The sequence below is a fragment of the Plodia interpunctella genome, chromosome 23 (genome assembly GCF_027563975.2).
Source record: "Plodia interpunctella isolate USDA-ARS_2022_Savannah chromosome 23, ilPloInte3.2, whole genome shotgun sequence".
Classification (NCBI taxonomy): Eukaryota; Metazoa; Arthropoda; class Insecta; order Lepidoptera; family Pyralidae; genus Plodia; species Plodia interpunctella.
The window spans coordinates 3,801,335-3,818,884 of NC_071316.1; the positions used below are offsets into that span (position 1 = coordinate 3,801,335).

The 17,550-nt window shown below is 34.1% G+C and overlaps 2 protein-coding genes across 10 annotated transcripts in view; one reads left to right on the top strand and one right to left on the bottom strand.

Moving 5' to 3' along the window:
• Dmtn (Dementin) overlaps positions 1-5,157 on the top strand; it is a 33,645-nt gene extending 28,488 nt beyond the window's left edge. For all 9 annotated transcript variants that reach the window (XM_053762808.2, XM_053762813.1, XM_053762815.1 and 6 more), the window contains 3 exons: positions 48-250; positions 678-812; positions 2,305-5,157. In XM_053762808.2, the coding sequence (XP_053618783.1) occupies positions 48-250; positions 678-812; positions 2,305-2,332 (366 nt within the window). In that variant the 3' untranslated portion in view covers positions 2,333-5,157. The remainder of the gene's footprint in view (positions 1-47; positions 251-677; positions 813-2,304) is intronic.
• Positions 5,158-5,457: 300 nt separating this feature from the next.
• Fim (Fimbrin) overlaps positions 5,458-17,550 on the bottom strand; it is a 35,642-nt gene continuing 23,549 nt past the window's right edge. The window contains exons 4-15 of the mRNA XM_053762807.2: positions 17,399-17,480; positions 16,593-16,746; positions 16,133-16,296; positions 15,582-15,691; positions 14,633-14,827; positions 13,846-14,056; positions 13,317-13,447; positions 12,330-12,477; positions 11,419-11,570; positions 10,729-10,830; positions 10,466-10,635; positions 5,458-6,657 (exon numbers count right to left, since the gene is read on the bottom strand). Coding sequence (XP_053618782.1) covers positions 6,480-6,657; positions 10,466-10,635; positions 10,729-10,830; positions 11,419-11,570; positions 12,330-12,477; positions 13,317-13,447; positions 13,846-14,056; positions 14,633-14,827; positions 15,582-15,691; positions 16,133-16,296; positions 16,593-16,746; positions 17,399-17,480 — 1,797 coding nt within the window. The 3' untranslated portion in view covers positions 5,458-6,479. The remainder of the gene's footprint in view (positions 6,658-10,465; positions 10,636-10,728; positions 10,831-11,418; positions 11,571-12,329; positions 12,478-13,316; positions 13,448-13,845; positions 14,057-14,632; positions 14,828-15,581; positions 15,692-16,132; positions 16,297-16,592; positions 16,747-17,398; positions 17,481-17,550) is intronic.

A 17,550-nucleotide genomic window follows, 5' to 3' on the forward strand; every position in this document is an offset into this window, starting at 1 on the left:
AGTGATAATCCTAACATAACACGCTGTACCATAACATTGTTCCACAGATTAGCAAATTAGAACAATGGATGGCGGGCGGAGGCGGTGGTGGGGGTGGAGCGGGCGGGGGGGTGGACGCGGGCGCGCACGCGGCGCTGCCGCCGCGGCTGCTGCTGGTGAAGCTGCTCAACGTGGCGCTGACGCTGCTGCAGCTGGCGCTGCTGCTGGTCGCCACCGTGGCCGGCGTCGCCATGCCCTTCTTGCGGACTAGGTCTGAAATCTTCATTGTCGTTTCGTATAGATTAAATTAAAAATGTAGGTACGTCTTTCCCATAGAGCCATGCCTCATTGCTCAGTCGTGCTCCGTTGCGATGACGCAGCACGTTGTAGCTCCGTTGTTTTCTATAGGTTTTGACAGTGACGTACGTTTGTTTGACCTGGGTCTTGGATGTTAATCTATATAATGTATACGTATGTTATGAAATATAGTATCGTTGAGATCGTATACCAAAACACAAGTGTCGATCTTATTGACCAACTCGATCTGTGTGACACAACATAACAGTGTAAATATAAAACTTACAAATAGGAAACTATGTACTTCTTATTTCTATAGAAATGTCTTCCAGTAGACAGAAAAATATAGAAAACAGAGGCGTAGTTATAGGTACTAATTTTTAAATGTATAAATTTTTCAGAGTGCGGGTATTAACGACAAGCTTAGCGGTGATGGTCGGGGTGATGGTGCTGAAGCAATGGCCGGAGGTGACGCAGCTCTCGGAACATCTGGTGCGGCGGCTCAAGGAGTACTTGCTGGATAAACACTACGACAGGTAATGGAGACGAATACTCCATCGGTCTGTATACAATCAATTCGTGATTTGTCAGAAACTGGTGCAAGGTGTGGGACGATGTTAGTTACTGTCGCTCGGTTTGGTAAAGTGGACGAAAGTATTTATGCCGGGAAATCTATACTAATATTATAAATGCGAAAGTCTGTCTGTCTGTTCCGCTTTCACGGCTAAACAGAATTTGGTGTGCATATCGTTAAAGACCCCCTCGATGAAACATAGGCTTTCAAAAATCAACCCCCAAATGATTATCGTGGGGGGTGAAATTTTATATGAAAATCATGTCTGTTTCGCTTTCGCTGAGAAATTCACGCGGGCGAAGCCGCGGGCAACGCTTTAATATGTCCCAAAAATGTGTTATTGGATACTATGTAGTGTAATACCATGACTTGCCCACCAGCATTCACACTAATACTATATCTAGCTAGATAGTATGACAGATATAACTTACTAAAACCGCGTGACAGTAATAAAGCTATTTAAATTAACGTTTTGCTTGAGCTCAAGTACATTTTTAGAAATTGTGTTTTCAAAAACTTACGTATTGTTGCTCCGTTTAAAAAAATCTTTATATCAAAAGATGAGCAAAACGTGAATCGAGATAGTTTGGTGATTAAACATCATCTGACATGCAAATGTATGTATATAGGTGAAGTTAAAATCTCGTTGGCGTAAGTCTAGTTACTCGCATGGAACGAAGTCTGACTTCAGGGAGTGGATTATTAGACGTTATTTTCTATACAGGTGGCTTTTTAATAAATATTATGATAAATAAAAAAATATTTAATTATTTCTTCATGACTAAATTATCACTTTCGACTTTTTACTTTCTCACCAAATTATCAATATTCTCTGTACATCATCATCAAATTATCAATATGTTCTCTACATCATCAAAACATCAACTACCCACTAAAATATATAATGAAAAACGAACAAAAGTTTACTCTGTTTAACAATAGAGAAACTCCAAATGTGCTACAAAAATTTGACTGGTATTTAAAAGCCACCCTGTATGTGTACGCGTAGTTTTTTTTTTTACAAAATGCTTACAATTAATAAAAAGATCTGTCTCTAAAAATACGAATGCAATAAGTAAAGACTTTAAGATTATTGTATAATAAGCATTTTGTTTAATACCGATATCTGAACTCCAAAATATTTAGTTTTATTATTTTAAATAAAAATGTTTTACAATAATCCTATGTGATTTAAATTCACAGAAACGCTTTGTTATGTATAATGTTGTATATGTATGTATAATAGATAAATCATATCATATTTAAACTATCTATAACGAAATATCCATAATTTTATATAATATATTCAAAACACATCTCCATTAACTCGATTTAAAGTGTTTATATTTTATTTATTTTTATTTGTATGGTTTTGGACGTTATTGCAATATTTTTCTTTGTTTTTGTTCTTTTTTGTTAATTTTTTTTTTAATTTATTTTTCTTTTCCCTTCAGGTATGAATGCAAGTCGTTGTGTGGTTGATAGTCGTCGTAATAAAATTAGGTGATATTGCAATTCTGTCCGCGCGATGCGAACGCAGTGATAAATGTTACGGTCCCACGGGCATGTGATTATATGAAGTAAGTTGCAGTACAAAGTTTGTGAACTAGGCCAGTATTATAACCTTATTGTAATTATTGTTATGATAAAAGGAAACATGCAGGAGATCCTATGTATTTCTAATTTGATTCATTTGTATAACATGACCGAGATAGATAAATGTTTAACGCGATTTAATAAACGACAACACTCAGCCCTCACTAAGCATTAACTGGTATCGCGGATCCGGTGGACTAACACAGAAATGTACACAAAACATCCAGAACCGCGTACAAATATCTGAAGATCACAAGCACAAATATTTGTTGGAATCCAATCCCGAGACAGGCGGACGGACGTGGGAACCATTCCTCCTCCTCCTCTGCCCATAGGGACATAGCCACATACATAGTTACATTGCAAGTTAAATAAAAGCTCGTAAAAAAAAAAACAAATTTTAGGCGCTCCTTTGTATGCAACGTCCTGGGCGATCGTCCAGATGCATACCTAACGCCGGCACTGAAATTATCCATATTAGGATCGAAACAATCGTTCGTTTATTGTTGAGGTTATAATATTGACCAAGTATGATACGATATGTACCTGTTCTGTTTTATAAACTCGTTGACGCGACTGGTGAGTATAAGAATATTGTAAAATAATGCAAGAGTATTTTAAGGAAAATAGCTGAGATTTTTTTACATACAATTTTAATGTTACGGGGAATACTCCATAAAATTGCAGTACATAAGTGTAAAAAAAAAAGTAATTTGACACTAAGTTACAATTGCGCGATTTTTTAGTTTTGTGTGAATGCACGGACATTATGATAGATCATACTTTGGAATAAAAATATTGTGTTGCTAATAGTATCTTAGCAGATAAATACAGCATATTCACTTGTACACAATCATTACTTTTTATATCGAAAGGGCTGGGCCCCTGAGAAATTAATTTATATTTTGTTAGTAGCTTAATAGATGCGTATTTAGATACATTGAATTTGAATAATGAAGGTCGAAATATGCTGTGGCAAAATCTAAAATTTTCTAAGACACATTTTTGCCACGCTGTATATTATGTATGAAATCGTATGGAATGTTATTTAATTTAACAGTATTTGTTATACTGATTGTAAATATTTTTTGTTATGCCACAATTTTCAATGAAAAATACTCTGTTTTTATAAAGTACTTGGGATAAAATTAAAATGGATGCTAAAGAGCAATACGCATATGATATTATGTATATAGGGTACGGCATGGAAATGATACTGGTTGAAAGAAAGCATGGCGAAACTTTTGTTTACCGGTGATGGATCGCGATTTGTCACTTACTCGTTGTACATATTATTTTAGAGGGATGGGGTTGCCAACGCAAATAATTTATATTCGACAAATGTTATCGAACGTGAATGGGCTCCTAGATTTTAAAACGAAACTTGGAATAGGTAACTACTAGGTTCGATATAGCGTGAATGTATAAAATTGTTACACTATACGACATGTGATACATTGATTGGTAATTTTTTAATTCCTCCGTTTTTTTTTTCAACTACTATTCTATTAATTATAATTAATTAAAATAATCAGAAATCTTATATCTCTTAATTTAAAATTAATCTTTGACCTGTAAATTATAAAGATATTGGTTTTGTACTGAACCTTGTTTATTATCAGCAAACTGTTGCCTAGCACGTAATAAAAAATGTTTATTGTTTATTGGCGGTTTCATATTATATCAGCGAGATATAGATATCTAAATTGTATTTATTTTTAGGTAAATTGGCTTTAATGATCAAACAGTAGTACTTTCTGCAAATTGATCATACACAATATTGTACTTGATGACTATTAATTTCTTTTTCAAAATACGCTAATTTCTAATGTTAAAAAGGTCACTTCTAAATATGCTAATTTCTAATGTTAAAAAGTTACATTCCAAATTAAGCTGATTTTAGATAGTTTTGAACCTAAAATAGAGCAATATAGTATGCCCATTCGTCATTCTTATTTAATAGCATTGTGTTGGTACATTGGTTTGAAGTTAGTGTTTTAAAGTAAAAAAATATTCTGTACCTACTTTTTCGCAATATAATTAACATTATAAGTCACAAAAAAGTATAGGAATAACATAGCCTTGTATAATACCTACTAATTTCGCTGAATGTACCAACACAGCATTACTTCGCCTGAACAGTTAGTTGTGTGTATATTTTGTAAATATTTTTTTACGAGCTCTACTTTAAAATGTTATTTTATGTGAAAGATACTTTGGCAATTTTATCGAAATGTTGCATGCTTGCTGTTGATGTTCAACTACAGTTTACGTTTGTAATTAGCTAATTAAATTTTTCGATATATAGTGGAATTATTAAATTATATACTTAACGAAATTGACAAGATTCCTGAAGAGATTATTAAATTCAATACTATTGTATCGGTGAAATGTCAAAACCGTGTATGGAGTTTTAAACTTTCTCAAATAAAAATCAGAAACTACAAAATTGTCTTATGTAAGCTGAGAACTTTATATTACTTTGATTTGATTAAAATAAAACTTCTAAGAGTTTCTCACTGGAATTTTCTTGCGGCTACTAATTTATCATAAGACAGTTTTTGTTCTATCATTGTTATATACATACATTACTCTGGTTTGTAAGTTATTCATTGATCATAAAAAGCATCTCGACCCATTGACAATATGTGAATTGTATTTTTTTTTTGCCAACTATTGATTGAAATAAACCATCACAATTTTATTCAAAACATTTTTTTTTATTTCTATAATAATCCCTAGTTGAATGTTGTTAATTTTATCGGGCTGCTTTCGCGGTCTGTCTACTTGTCTTGATGTATGAAACTCACTGCTGGGTATATTATCATTCCCATCGCAGTCCACTGCTGAAGTTGGCTTAAATTACAGGCGCAGGAAACCCACTGCTGATAATAATGAATTAGGAAAATTATTTCGCTTTTAATTTCTATCCTCATCTGCAAGTAATACTACAGGGAACTTATTATGTTCTTCGTTTCTAAGAGAAATTAATTCATAAAACAAAGTCATAGTGTTAATTAAAACAAATATATTTAACAAATCTTGTATTAAAAACCGATATAAAAATACATCCCTTATTTCTTAACATTAAAACAAGGTAAAAAAAACAGACACTAAAAATAAATAGAAAATGAATTTACATTTTCTCTATGGAATGGCCATTGATGGAATTATAACTAGGCATATTACTAATTGCACTCAAAATAAACATAAATGCTCATTGTAAAATTATAAAAATGTAAAGGTCTCGAATTATAATAAGATGTAGTTAATTATATTTCTTGTGACAAAAAAGTAATAGAAAGGTTTTCAACTTTTTGAAATTATAATATTATCGCCATTTTCTCAACTATTTTAGCATAGTCTGATTTTTTGGATTTTATATATAATGATATTTTTCTTTTCATTATCTGTTGCACAAAATTCCTTGTTCGTATCGCACTAGCCTATCGAACCTATATACCTATCGGAGGAATAAATATGTAGCTATAATGTGGATGCCAAAGAGAAAATTCACGTACTAAATAAACACAACACAAATAAATATACCCAGCGATGTTTTTGTAGTGATAATTTTGTACCGATTTAGGCGCATATATAGAGGGCTTTCCTCAGATTTATAAAAATGCTAGCAGCTGAACATAGAATCGTCACAAATTGCTCTCTATCCACATTGTAACTATTATCAATTTTATTTTATGCTTTCCACATCGTTTCATCACACTCAAAGCATCTCATGTTTATATAAGCTTTCTAATCTAAAATTTATCCACACGTGCACCAGATATTTACAAAATGTGTAGAAATCCCAATAATACTAAATCCATAGATTTTGATCTCTCTGTGAACTATGAGGAGTCCAGGAAAAAAATTACCCACTCCTGTAGCAGATATCTGCAAAATGGATCAGAAATTCCAATAATACTAACTCCTTACTCCATGATCTATGAGAAATCCAGAAAACTCTCTAATTATGTTGTATATCTGCGTCCCTGTCGTACACGTTGTAATAAAAATATATAACGATAAGGTACTATTCCGCGTTTCGCGCCAAAGCAGCCAAGTTGTCCGGTTTCCGGGGCACGGGCGGCTTGCCCCCGAAGCCCGAGTCGTCCGGATCCTCCTCCGCCGGCTCTATGAGCTCCACAGACTCCACGGAGTCGTCCAGGAAGTCTCCTGCTTCGCTTTCAGACTCCACTGTCGTCACCACCCTATATTGAGAAAAGTGAAATTAAAGAAACACGATAATTTAATATTATAAATGTAACTCAATTTAGATTTATTTATTGATAATATCTTATTTGCTTTTCATTTTTTGCTAATAAACGTCTAAATAAAGAAAATGGAAATTCAACACTAAGTTGGTAGTATGATTTATAATAATTGTAATAAAAAAAGTGACACAATAAAATTTTTTTTCAGAAACACACTATTTATGAGCAGTTTCTCAGAAAACCTGTCTGAGAAACTGAAAGAAAAAAATAGCTAGAAATATAAGAAAAGATTCATACATTAGATTATACTGATGCAATCCCAGTCAGTAGGCCCAAAGACGTCACAAGTTAAGGACAGACAGACGACACAATATACAAGAATAACATCCCAAAGCCCTAATGCGTGTAAATAATAATTTTTGTACTTACATATTTATGGAACTCCAACTATATAATATTTAAAATAGATAATATATACATTTTATACTGTGTAGGTACAAGAAGACGTCCAAAGTCTATGCAAAGTCGGTGCACGTTTTAGAACATTTTGTACAAAGCATAAAGCGTGTTTGCGTTGTACTGAAATTTGAAAGTGTAAGGATGAAAGAAAAGCAATTTTGTGTTGTTTTACCAATTCCGTTTTATTTTACTCATAGGCTTACATTTGTCATTAGCACGACAACTAGCGTTACCACTAAATACAGTAGAGCGTAGAATACAATATTAAATACCGATTTCAACCGTACAAGTTATGACACAATGTTAGAAATTAAAAATCAGATATGAACTCTTTTTGAGTAAATGAAATCTAAATTAATAAAACTTCTTAAAAAAAAACACTTCTAACAAAATATAAATTTACATTTAAAAATATTATTTAAAATAAATCGTTGTATTCGCGAGGAATGTCACAATAAAATAGCTTGAAAAGCTCTATAAAAATATTTCACAGTATAAAACTTACAATAGTAATATACACATACCTAGCGAGAGACAGAAATGCTGAGGGGAATGCCGAAATATAGGGGAATGTATTTATATATTATATAATGTGCATTATAGTTAAGTATCTATATGTATTCAGTTGGAACGACTACACAAATTATCGACTGTTGAAGGTCAAAGTTTAATAGGATGGTAACTGAGAATTTTGTTTATACCTTCATACCTTGCTAATTAGTATAGTCTCTAAATAGTTATCACATAAACAACTCCACGTTCACGGTATTGCCAATTCCCGCACACACTACTAGTGCCGGCTATCAAGTCAAACATGTGTATAGTTTGTCGACGCTGAGCTAATTAATGTAATCGAAGGACTTTCCATTCTATCTCTAAAAAAAATGCTGTGTATAAATTGTACATTCATACAATTTATACACATTCAGACAAGTTATACACATTCATTTGAACCAAAGCATTTTAATATAGAAGTCAAATTCAGATAATGGAACAAATCTGGTTAAAATTCAATGACACTTGTTATAAAAAAAGCCCGACAATATCACTGATTTTGTTGATAATGATAAACTATATCAATTGGATTAATTATGGACAATTAATCATCAAAAATCACACCGAGTTCTTATATTTAAATCAATATATTTGTTATGCAAATTTATTAAACTCTTTTATGAAATTATCAAAAAATATTTTGTGATAATTACTTGGATCAGATTTCAATGCAACAACATAATATACCCACTCTTAAGAATGTCAACTTTCATGATTGGAAGCCAAAAATAATCATAAGAACAACACACTATAACTTAAATAAATGATCCATAGATTTATATATGAATATGACTCGATACATAAAATGATTATATCTTAATATTTAAATGTATAATTATGATTATAATAATATTGGTACTTTCCAGTACAAACCTTATAATGACCTGTTATTGCGATCGATTTTAAAACAAACGAAATATCGCTACATATTTGCCGTATAAAATTGAAAACGACCATTATAACCTTAAATTAAAAATAATTTTGTTTTAGAATCGTCTCGCAACAACTGATTGATCCAAAGTATCTCGTTCGTTGTAAAAATGTATAAAAACATTGACACATCGTAATACTAATAATTCATAAGTACTATCAAGCCAGTTAGTAGGCCGTTTGGCGCTCGTCTAACTTCATTAATAAGTTACATTAATGTTACATTTACGTACACATATTACATTGTTCCCACCTAGCTAGATAGACGACACGACACATAGACAAACATACACATTCCAACACTTGGTACTGGGTGCAATTAGGTACATATCGCAGTTAATATATTGTTTTGATATTTGGTAACGTTAAATATTCGGAATTGTCACTGTCTGCGTTTGTGTACAAACGCATGCACGAAAAATAGGCGAACACACTTTTTTTGGTAATGGTAAATTATTTTTTCTGATTCTGAATACAAATTTTCAAGGATATAGAAACTTATAAAAAATGATGTATTAATTTTAAAAGTTTGATATAATAAGTAAGTATGACATTATTTGGGGTTCTGTACCTCTACAGTAAAAAGGAACCTTTTTATCATGGATTTGCTATCTCTAGCTTCGTCAGAGTTATCACTCTAATGATAATAGGTTAACATTAGGAGTTTTATTTGTTATGAATACATATAATGGTTATATAAATATTAGTTAATAGAGTATATTCATAAAGTCCCACAGTTTTAAGCTATAAATAAATAAATGCAATATAATATTACACCAGTATCCAGTCTTGGACATGTACAAAGTGATCCATCACCATATGCCACCAATTTGGAATGTCGATGAACAGTCTGACACGAACTATCAGAGAAATAAGTTTAATTCAAATAACATTAATTATTTATTTCACATATTGTAGGTTTTTAAATTAAGATCCTAATCCTTGTATATTTTATTAGCAGAAAATAGTCCTGAAAATATAACTATTTTTTTTATTTTATATGGTGTCTTATTCGATGAAATAAGTCTTTAAAAACTTACTTTTACACTAAGCAAAAATTAGACTTATTTGCTAACAGTTCGTTTTCAAAACTTAACACACTTTTCTATTATCAAATCTTAAATAACTTGTACCAGTAGGTGGGTTATAAAATATCAATACGAGAATCGAACCCGCACTATCTGATGTTAACCTTCTTATTGCTTTTCGACAACCATCATTACTTCAATTTAAAAGTTTGAACGATGTTTTACTAGAGCTTGCAAGCATGGAAAGAGTTTTTTAAAATTAACATTTGACGACATTTTTCTTAACAATAAAATAAATCATACTTGATTAAATAAAAAATATAAAATCAATATGTATAATTGAGTTTTTAAAATAATTTTTATACAGTTAATTATATGATTAATTAAAAATAATATTAAAAATATTTTGTATTTCTCAAATTACGAAAATTTTCTTTAAAATCACCGTCTTAAGTTTTTGTGTCACACAACTGTCAAAATTGTTAGGCTACTGTTGTCATACGGAAAAAAGTGCATTTGGCATTTTCTTTTTCCACAGTAATATCAGTGACACATACTTGGACCAGTAATATTTAAGACCGACTTGGACCGACTACACGCTCCGATTTAAGGAACAACAGAAAGAGACGCAAGTATAAACCATCTTTTTCTAATATGTGCGTCTCTTTTCTTAATCCTAGAATGCGGTGTGTACAAAGGTAAATTCTATTTTGGGTTCACGACGGGGTATATTTTCACTATTGGAGACATATCAAGATGCCTGACTCAAATAAAAAAAGACTTTAATTTGTATCAGCTCTATGTAAAACACCTTGTGGAGTGTGTCCACTTACGGTTTGACGGGCGCGTCCAGGGCGGGGATGTAGTCCAGCGCCATGAGGCAGGCGAACACCGTCATGATCATCTTGGGCTTGCGCTCCGTGATGTCCTCCGGCAGCGCGTACACGCGCCCGCCGCAGCGCCGCGACATCGAGATTGCGTACTTCGCGTTCGCTAGGTTCTCCTGGGGGTTGTTAGTTACGTCAGTTAAATATAAACGTGAAATCACAATTCTAGTATTTTTAGAACTATGTAAGTATTTATAAAACTAATATACCTCCTCGTTTCCTCCGGGCAGCACCAAATCATAGTTGATGGAGCCGGGTTTGATGGCGTCAATCAAGTCCAGCACTACTTTACCGTCCGCCAGCACCTCATCCTGAAATCAAATACAATATTTATGAAAATGCATAAAATTTTAGTTGTTCACAAAAACATACTGGACAATTTTATATTAGTGCATTTAACATAGATGATATAAGCCATAAGAGAATATTAAAATTCTTTCTCTTATTCGAGTGTTTATTTCGTTACTCCTGAGCTGTCAAGCGTCGGAGCCCAGGATCCGAGTTCCTAGTTTATCATATTATTGAAAACCCATATTAATCAAAACATTAAACCCATATCGTCTTTGTCAACAAGCCAACAGTTTTTGGGTGTCAGGTATGTCTAGACATTTGTGGCATTTGTCGATTCTATTACACAACACACACACATATAACACGTGATGAGTCCCGTCCTATTTATTTCTTAAATCATTATTATTAAATTTTTACTTTCTAAGTTATACGAATCTATGTTATAGGAATAACATAGGAATCTATAAATTGGCATTAATACAAGTTACGAATAAGTTTAGTTATATATTTTAATTTATTACCTACGTAACTTGTCCGTTACTCAAGACGTAGGATATAAAAATCATTAAAAGGGGGTCAAAATGATGAAGAATTCAAGGGCCACTGACCTGGAAGCTCCTGATGGAAGAGGTCTTGCCGGCGCCAGCCAGCTTGTTGTTGACCCACTGCACGATCTCCTTCTCGATGATGGGGTTGCCGGTGTTGGCCAGCCGCGTCAGCACCGACAGCGTGTACGCGCGCATCAGCTGCCAGATCAGCGCTGGAATTTGTATTAAATATATTCATTAATAATATTCTAAATTCGTTAAATGACATAAACCTTTCTTTCCTTATATTCCTTTAATTAGTAAAATTACTTTTTATTTAATAGATTGAGTAATTATAATAAAAATTTACAAAAAAAAAAAAAAACAGCAACAAAATGTCGACCGACCGAATGTCTCAAAGTTGGGCATAAAAATCTTTTTTTTTGTCATATAATTTCTAGGCTTGTTCTACTCATACAGACTTTGCATAATTGAGTAACAAATATCATATACACTTACATTTCATTTCGTTGCATAAAACTTATAAGAATATTAATGTGGATTCATTTGTTTGAAACGGAGAATGTGTTGCACCGCTCCGCAAAGTTAGTAGTAAATTCAATTTTAAGAATTTTTTTGACGTCATTAAGGTAGCTTATTACTTAAAATATTCTTTATTGTTAAATAAAGAGTGTTTTATAAAGTAAATGATATACATAAAATAAAATAATAATTTTGAATTTGGTTAGAATTTTATTATTTACTAACTTTTGCTCGCGGCTTCGCTCGCGTGATTCCCCACGGGAGCTATTATTTTCCGGGATGAAAGGTACCGTCTCCTTACTTCAAACTATACGTATGCAAAATTTGAAGAAGACTGATCGAGTAGACAGAGCGTGACGAGGTAACAAACAAATTAACTTTCAACTTTCGCATTTATAGTATCAGTAATGATGATTTTAGTGTGATAAAGTAAAGGCTGTCTGTCTGACCCAGCGTGAGCGTGGCGTTGCCCTCGTTGATGTCAGCGCCGGCGATGCCCACGAGCGAGAAGCCCAGCAGCTTGCCGAGCTCCACCGCGTAGTTACAGTTCTCCAGCCGCTCCATGAACTTGCGCAGCTTCGAGAACTGCCGGTGCACCTACACCACAACACACACGTCACCTCCGTTACGATGCTAAAATATTTTTTTAAAAGCTAATATATATTAAGGCAAATAACATTGGATTGAGCTAGCTCCGAAGTATATTCGAGACTTGTGTTATAGGATACCAACTCAATGGTACTATATTATTTTATAACAAATACATATATAGATAAACATCCTAGACCCTGGCCAATCAGAATAAGATCATTTTCAGTTCAGAGGCAAGCACTTTACCACTGCGCTCTCGAGGTCGTCAAATGTATGTTAAGTAAAAATCTTGTTTTCTTCCGACTTATATTTTGCTTTTAAGTAAACAATACTTAAATAAGTACGGTCACCAATGTATGTACAATTAGTTGGCAAATAAATTAATATGAATGTCAAAATACAAAAATATTTATGTCACGCATAGTCTTCACTACATGCCTCAAAATGATTGACAATTGCAAATTCACTTCTTATACTTTTATATTTAAATTTTGTACAATAAAGTTAACTCGTGGGTCGTACTTATTATGAAATTACTACGTCGGTATAAAAATATTGATTAATTCGACCGACTAAGCATGGTCATTACATTTCATTGCATTATATCCATACTAAAATTACAAAGACAAAAGATTTGTATTTTTGTTTGTAATGAATAAACTCAAAAAATACTGAGCCGATTTTGATGAAATTTGGCACAGTGACAGACGAAATTTTAGGAGTGATATAAGGCCATATTATGGTTTTACCAGACCAATGCCGGGGCGGGCCGCTAATATATATATATTACGTTATGTTCTCAGTAAAGTCTTGAAGGTATTCGTAACATAAACATATAGTTGTACCTTCTTCCAGTTGACGATGCCGGGGCGGATGATGTCGTAGAGCTGGAAGATGACGAGCCCGTCCGTGAGGTCGGAGTACAGCCAGTTGACGTGCGGCGCCACGCCCATAGAGTTCATCCAGTTGCGGTACGCTGCACGACACAATGTTATATCACAATATAAAAGAGATATATAAAAAAAAACAATTTTATATATGCTTGAAATATTTTTGGACTATTTCGAGCATGAATAAATATCTTTTAAAAACATTTCTCCAGGAGACATTTTGTCAATGTATTTTTAAATAATGTCCCATGTAACGACATTAAAGTTCAAAATCTAGTTTGAAGTGGTCGAAGACGCGGCTACCCGGTAATTTGGATATATTCGCCTCAAAATTTGAGAGATTAAAAAAGCGCCTCTTTCACGAAATTATATATTCATATTATTTATTCGTATTGCAAAATCCATATAAAAAAACCTATTTTAATTATCTATCTACCACGCCATCTATCACGCACACGGCGCACCAATCGCAACATGGACTCACTCTTCTCCTCCCGGGTCTCGTCCAGCTGGTGGTACTCCTCGGGGTCCCCCTGGCGCTGCAGCCCCGGATGCTGGTTGAAGAGGTTGGCCACGAAGGCCAGGTTGAGCTTGTAGACGCCGGCCACCACGTCCGCGGGCGTCACGAACGCGCGACACCTCAGCTTGGCCGCTTGCTGCAGCATCAGCTCCGCGCGGCGCATCAGGTCTTGTTCCTGGGGTATTATTATATCAGATGTAACTCCAGAGCACTATGATTATAGGTATATCTACAACAAGCTCCAGTCTTTTATAGTCTTGATAAATCATTACTATTAATATTGTATCACAAATATAATGTATCTAGTTTATATGTAGCGTACTTTGAGCGGATAAAATAAATACTTTTCGCTTCTAGTAATTACATGCCCTGAGAGTGTCCAATGTGACTCCAGCATCATCAAGCTATCTACTTCAGCAGGTAGGAATAGTCCTCGGATTCCGTCACATCCTGTTGATAGTCGATGCATCGGCTCTGCAGCCGGTGTGTCACTATATACTACACTACATACCCTGAGAGCGTCCAATGTGACTCTAGCATCATCAGAAGCAATCTACTTTTTTGGAGTTAAATTGGGGTGCGTGTGACCTCAATCTAACCTGCTTCAGTAGATAGCCTGCTGGAAGTCGTAACCTGTGATTGAAGAAGATAATGGCTTCGGGCGAGGAATTGTCAAGTCTTCGAAAACTTGGTGTAATACTTGAATGCCTCCAAAAACTTGTCAAGTTAGTAATATACAAAGTTGTCTTACCCTAAGAGCGTCAAGCGTGACTCCAGCATCGTCAGGCGCGATCTGCTTCAGTAGATAGGAATAGATCTCGGAGTCAGCCACGTCCTGCTGGAAGTTGGTGCAGCGGCGGGTGACGCCCGCACTCTGCAGCTGGTGGTTCACCCAGCGGAGGAGAATCGCCTCTGGAGATAGAGCCAGGAGATCTTCGATGCGCTCCTGATAACGATTAAAGAATTTTTTATTTCTTAGAGAAATTAAGTTTCATTTATTGAAAACTTGAAAGCGAATGTGATACGTGAGAAAATGTATGCAAAATATTAATTCTCTCGTATCACAATTATAGGTGTTTTCTGCCCACTGCTGAGCTACACGGCTAGTACTTTATAAAGATAGCTTGTTTAAATTTCAATATATTTTCTAATGAAAATATGAATACTAAATATAAATTAAATTATTCTTAAAACCAAGTCTACCGCAGACTTCCTAAGCGCAGGAGAAGAAGAAGCGTAACCAACCCCACCGCAGCCTATACTTCAAAGACGTCATTTAAAAAACGTAGGTACATATGTCTCATAAGTCAATATCACTAGCCAAGATAGCCAAGAATAAAACAGTTACCTAATTTAGTAAAATTTAGTAATTTAGATAATAATGAAATAAACGGCTCTGTGACAAGTTATCAATATTAATATTATAAAGAGAAAAGATTTGTATTTTTGCTTGTAATTAATAAACTCTACTCTACTGAGCCGATTGATAGACGAAACCTTCCAGAGGGACATAGACTATTTTTTTTTATTCTAGTTTAACCCGAACGAAGCCGGGGCGGGCCGCTAGTTTGAAATAAGCAGCACTAGCTTTCCTTTCTTTTTCTTGTCTATGAGCTGTAAGACTCTGTGCGTCTACGTTATATCTATCTTCTTTGTTACTCTGTACGTACTTATACTGTTAAATAATAAATAGTTTTAACCTGGTCATTAAGTAGTTCAGTGAGGCCGGGACAGTGCTCCAGGGTGATCTGGTTGAACAGACCAATTCTGATGATCTGCCACAGAAGCCCCAACACTAAATGGGGTTTGCCTGTGAAATTGTTAGTTTACATTAAAATTTATGAAAAAAAAAAATTAAGGAAAAATATTCAAACCTTTTTTTTCTGTTATAATACAATTTGAATTTTGATCGACAAATGGAAGAGAAATAAAGTTTGGAGAAGTCGCTGTTGATTGCTTTCATCAGATATTTTATATTCCGATAACATTCACGAGAAATAGTAAAAAAATAAAATTTAAATTCTCAAAAAAGAAATTATTAGGACGAATTTTGTTGCCCTAAATAAACAATATTTATATTAATGCGTAAATGATCAGTTTTAAATCACCTTTGGCAAAGTGCGCATCAATGATGCGTGAATTTAAAGAAGTTTATCCTTCATAGGTCTATTTCTCTAACTGTATCGTGGGAATGAGACAAAAATAAATATGAAGTCCCGTAGGAACAAGATAAAATATATATCAATCTCACCTTTGGCGAGGTCGTGCGCATCAATGTTGACGATGTTGCAGCCGATAGCTTGCGAGGACACCAGCGCCAGAGTAAGGTTCTCGTGTTTGGTGTACAGAGTGAGGTTTTTCTTGTTGATGGCTCGCTCGTCTATCGTGTCCGGACACGAGTGGTTTATCACTTTGCTGGTTGAATAAAAAAAAAAACAAAATTATACATATATATATAAACTTGGAAATTATAAATTACTAGATAAATATCATAGCTACGTTGCTTCGTGCCGCGCCGTTGTTTTCCATGGGTGACGTACGTCGAAATTTCCATACAATTACCGCGTTGTCCGTCGACGGACGTCAAAACAACGGAGCACGACTGAGCAATGGGTCCGCGCTTTTACTTTTAGTAGATAGAGTGAGAAGAGGTAACAAACAAACTGACTTTCGCGTTTTTAATACTAGTTAGGCTTTGATAGATTGATCACCATAGAATGAGGCCGTCCTTCAGTTTCTCGTAGAGCTGCTTGCCCTCGGGGTCGATGGGCAGCAGGTGCCTGAGGTCGGGGTCGTGCTCCAGGTTGCTGTTGATCCATCCGGAGAACGCCATCTGCTCCTCGAGGCGAACTGAATGTGTTGTTCCTGAAATTATTATATTTCTCATAAGTTTCACAGTTTTTATTCACATGGGTTTTTTTAAACAAATATGAATATTATTTACGAAACTAAAAATATAATAATCTTGAATTTAATCTAAAAACGTAAGGCATTGTGCTAAGAACTGACTGCAATCCCGCGTTGGATAGCGAGGTTAATTTATCATTGAACATTTCATTTTAGTGTTACAGTCATATAATTTGAATAAATACCATTGACATCTTTTTAAATGCGCAAAAAATAACGCAAATTTTGTCCTTTGAAATATAGTTCTTTGATATCACGTCAATGTGTTTGATGATTCACGAAAATCGAAAACATGTCCTAAACTATTTGCAAATTAATGTTTTTTTTTGTCCTATTCGATAAAGTAATATTAATTTTCGACTTTGTTAATTTTTTTTGATCGTATTTTTTGCTCGTTTGTCCACTATATTATAACAATAAAAATACCACTGACATTTTAGAAACATTATGAAATATATTTACAGTGCACGCAACATTTTCGCACCTGTCAAAATAAACTCTCCATGTACATATATTGTGTACGAAACAAAACGTGTAGATCCGAAATACACAATTTTCCACGCTATTATTTTGATATTTTCTTTTAATAATAAATATTATTGATATTCACCATCACTGGAAGCTTCACTCATGCCACCCAAATGTTCCAGATTTTCCTTTTTACTCACTGCCTGTTTGAATGTGCTGGCCACCTGGAAATTAAAAATATAGTATTTTAAATTTGAACAAAGATAAAATTTGGAAAAAAAAAACGAATTACCT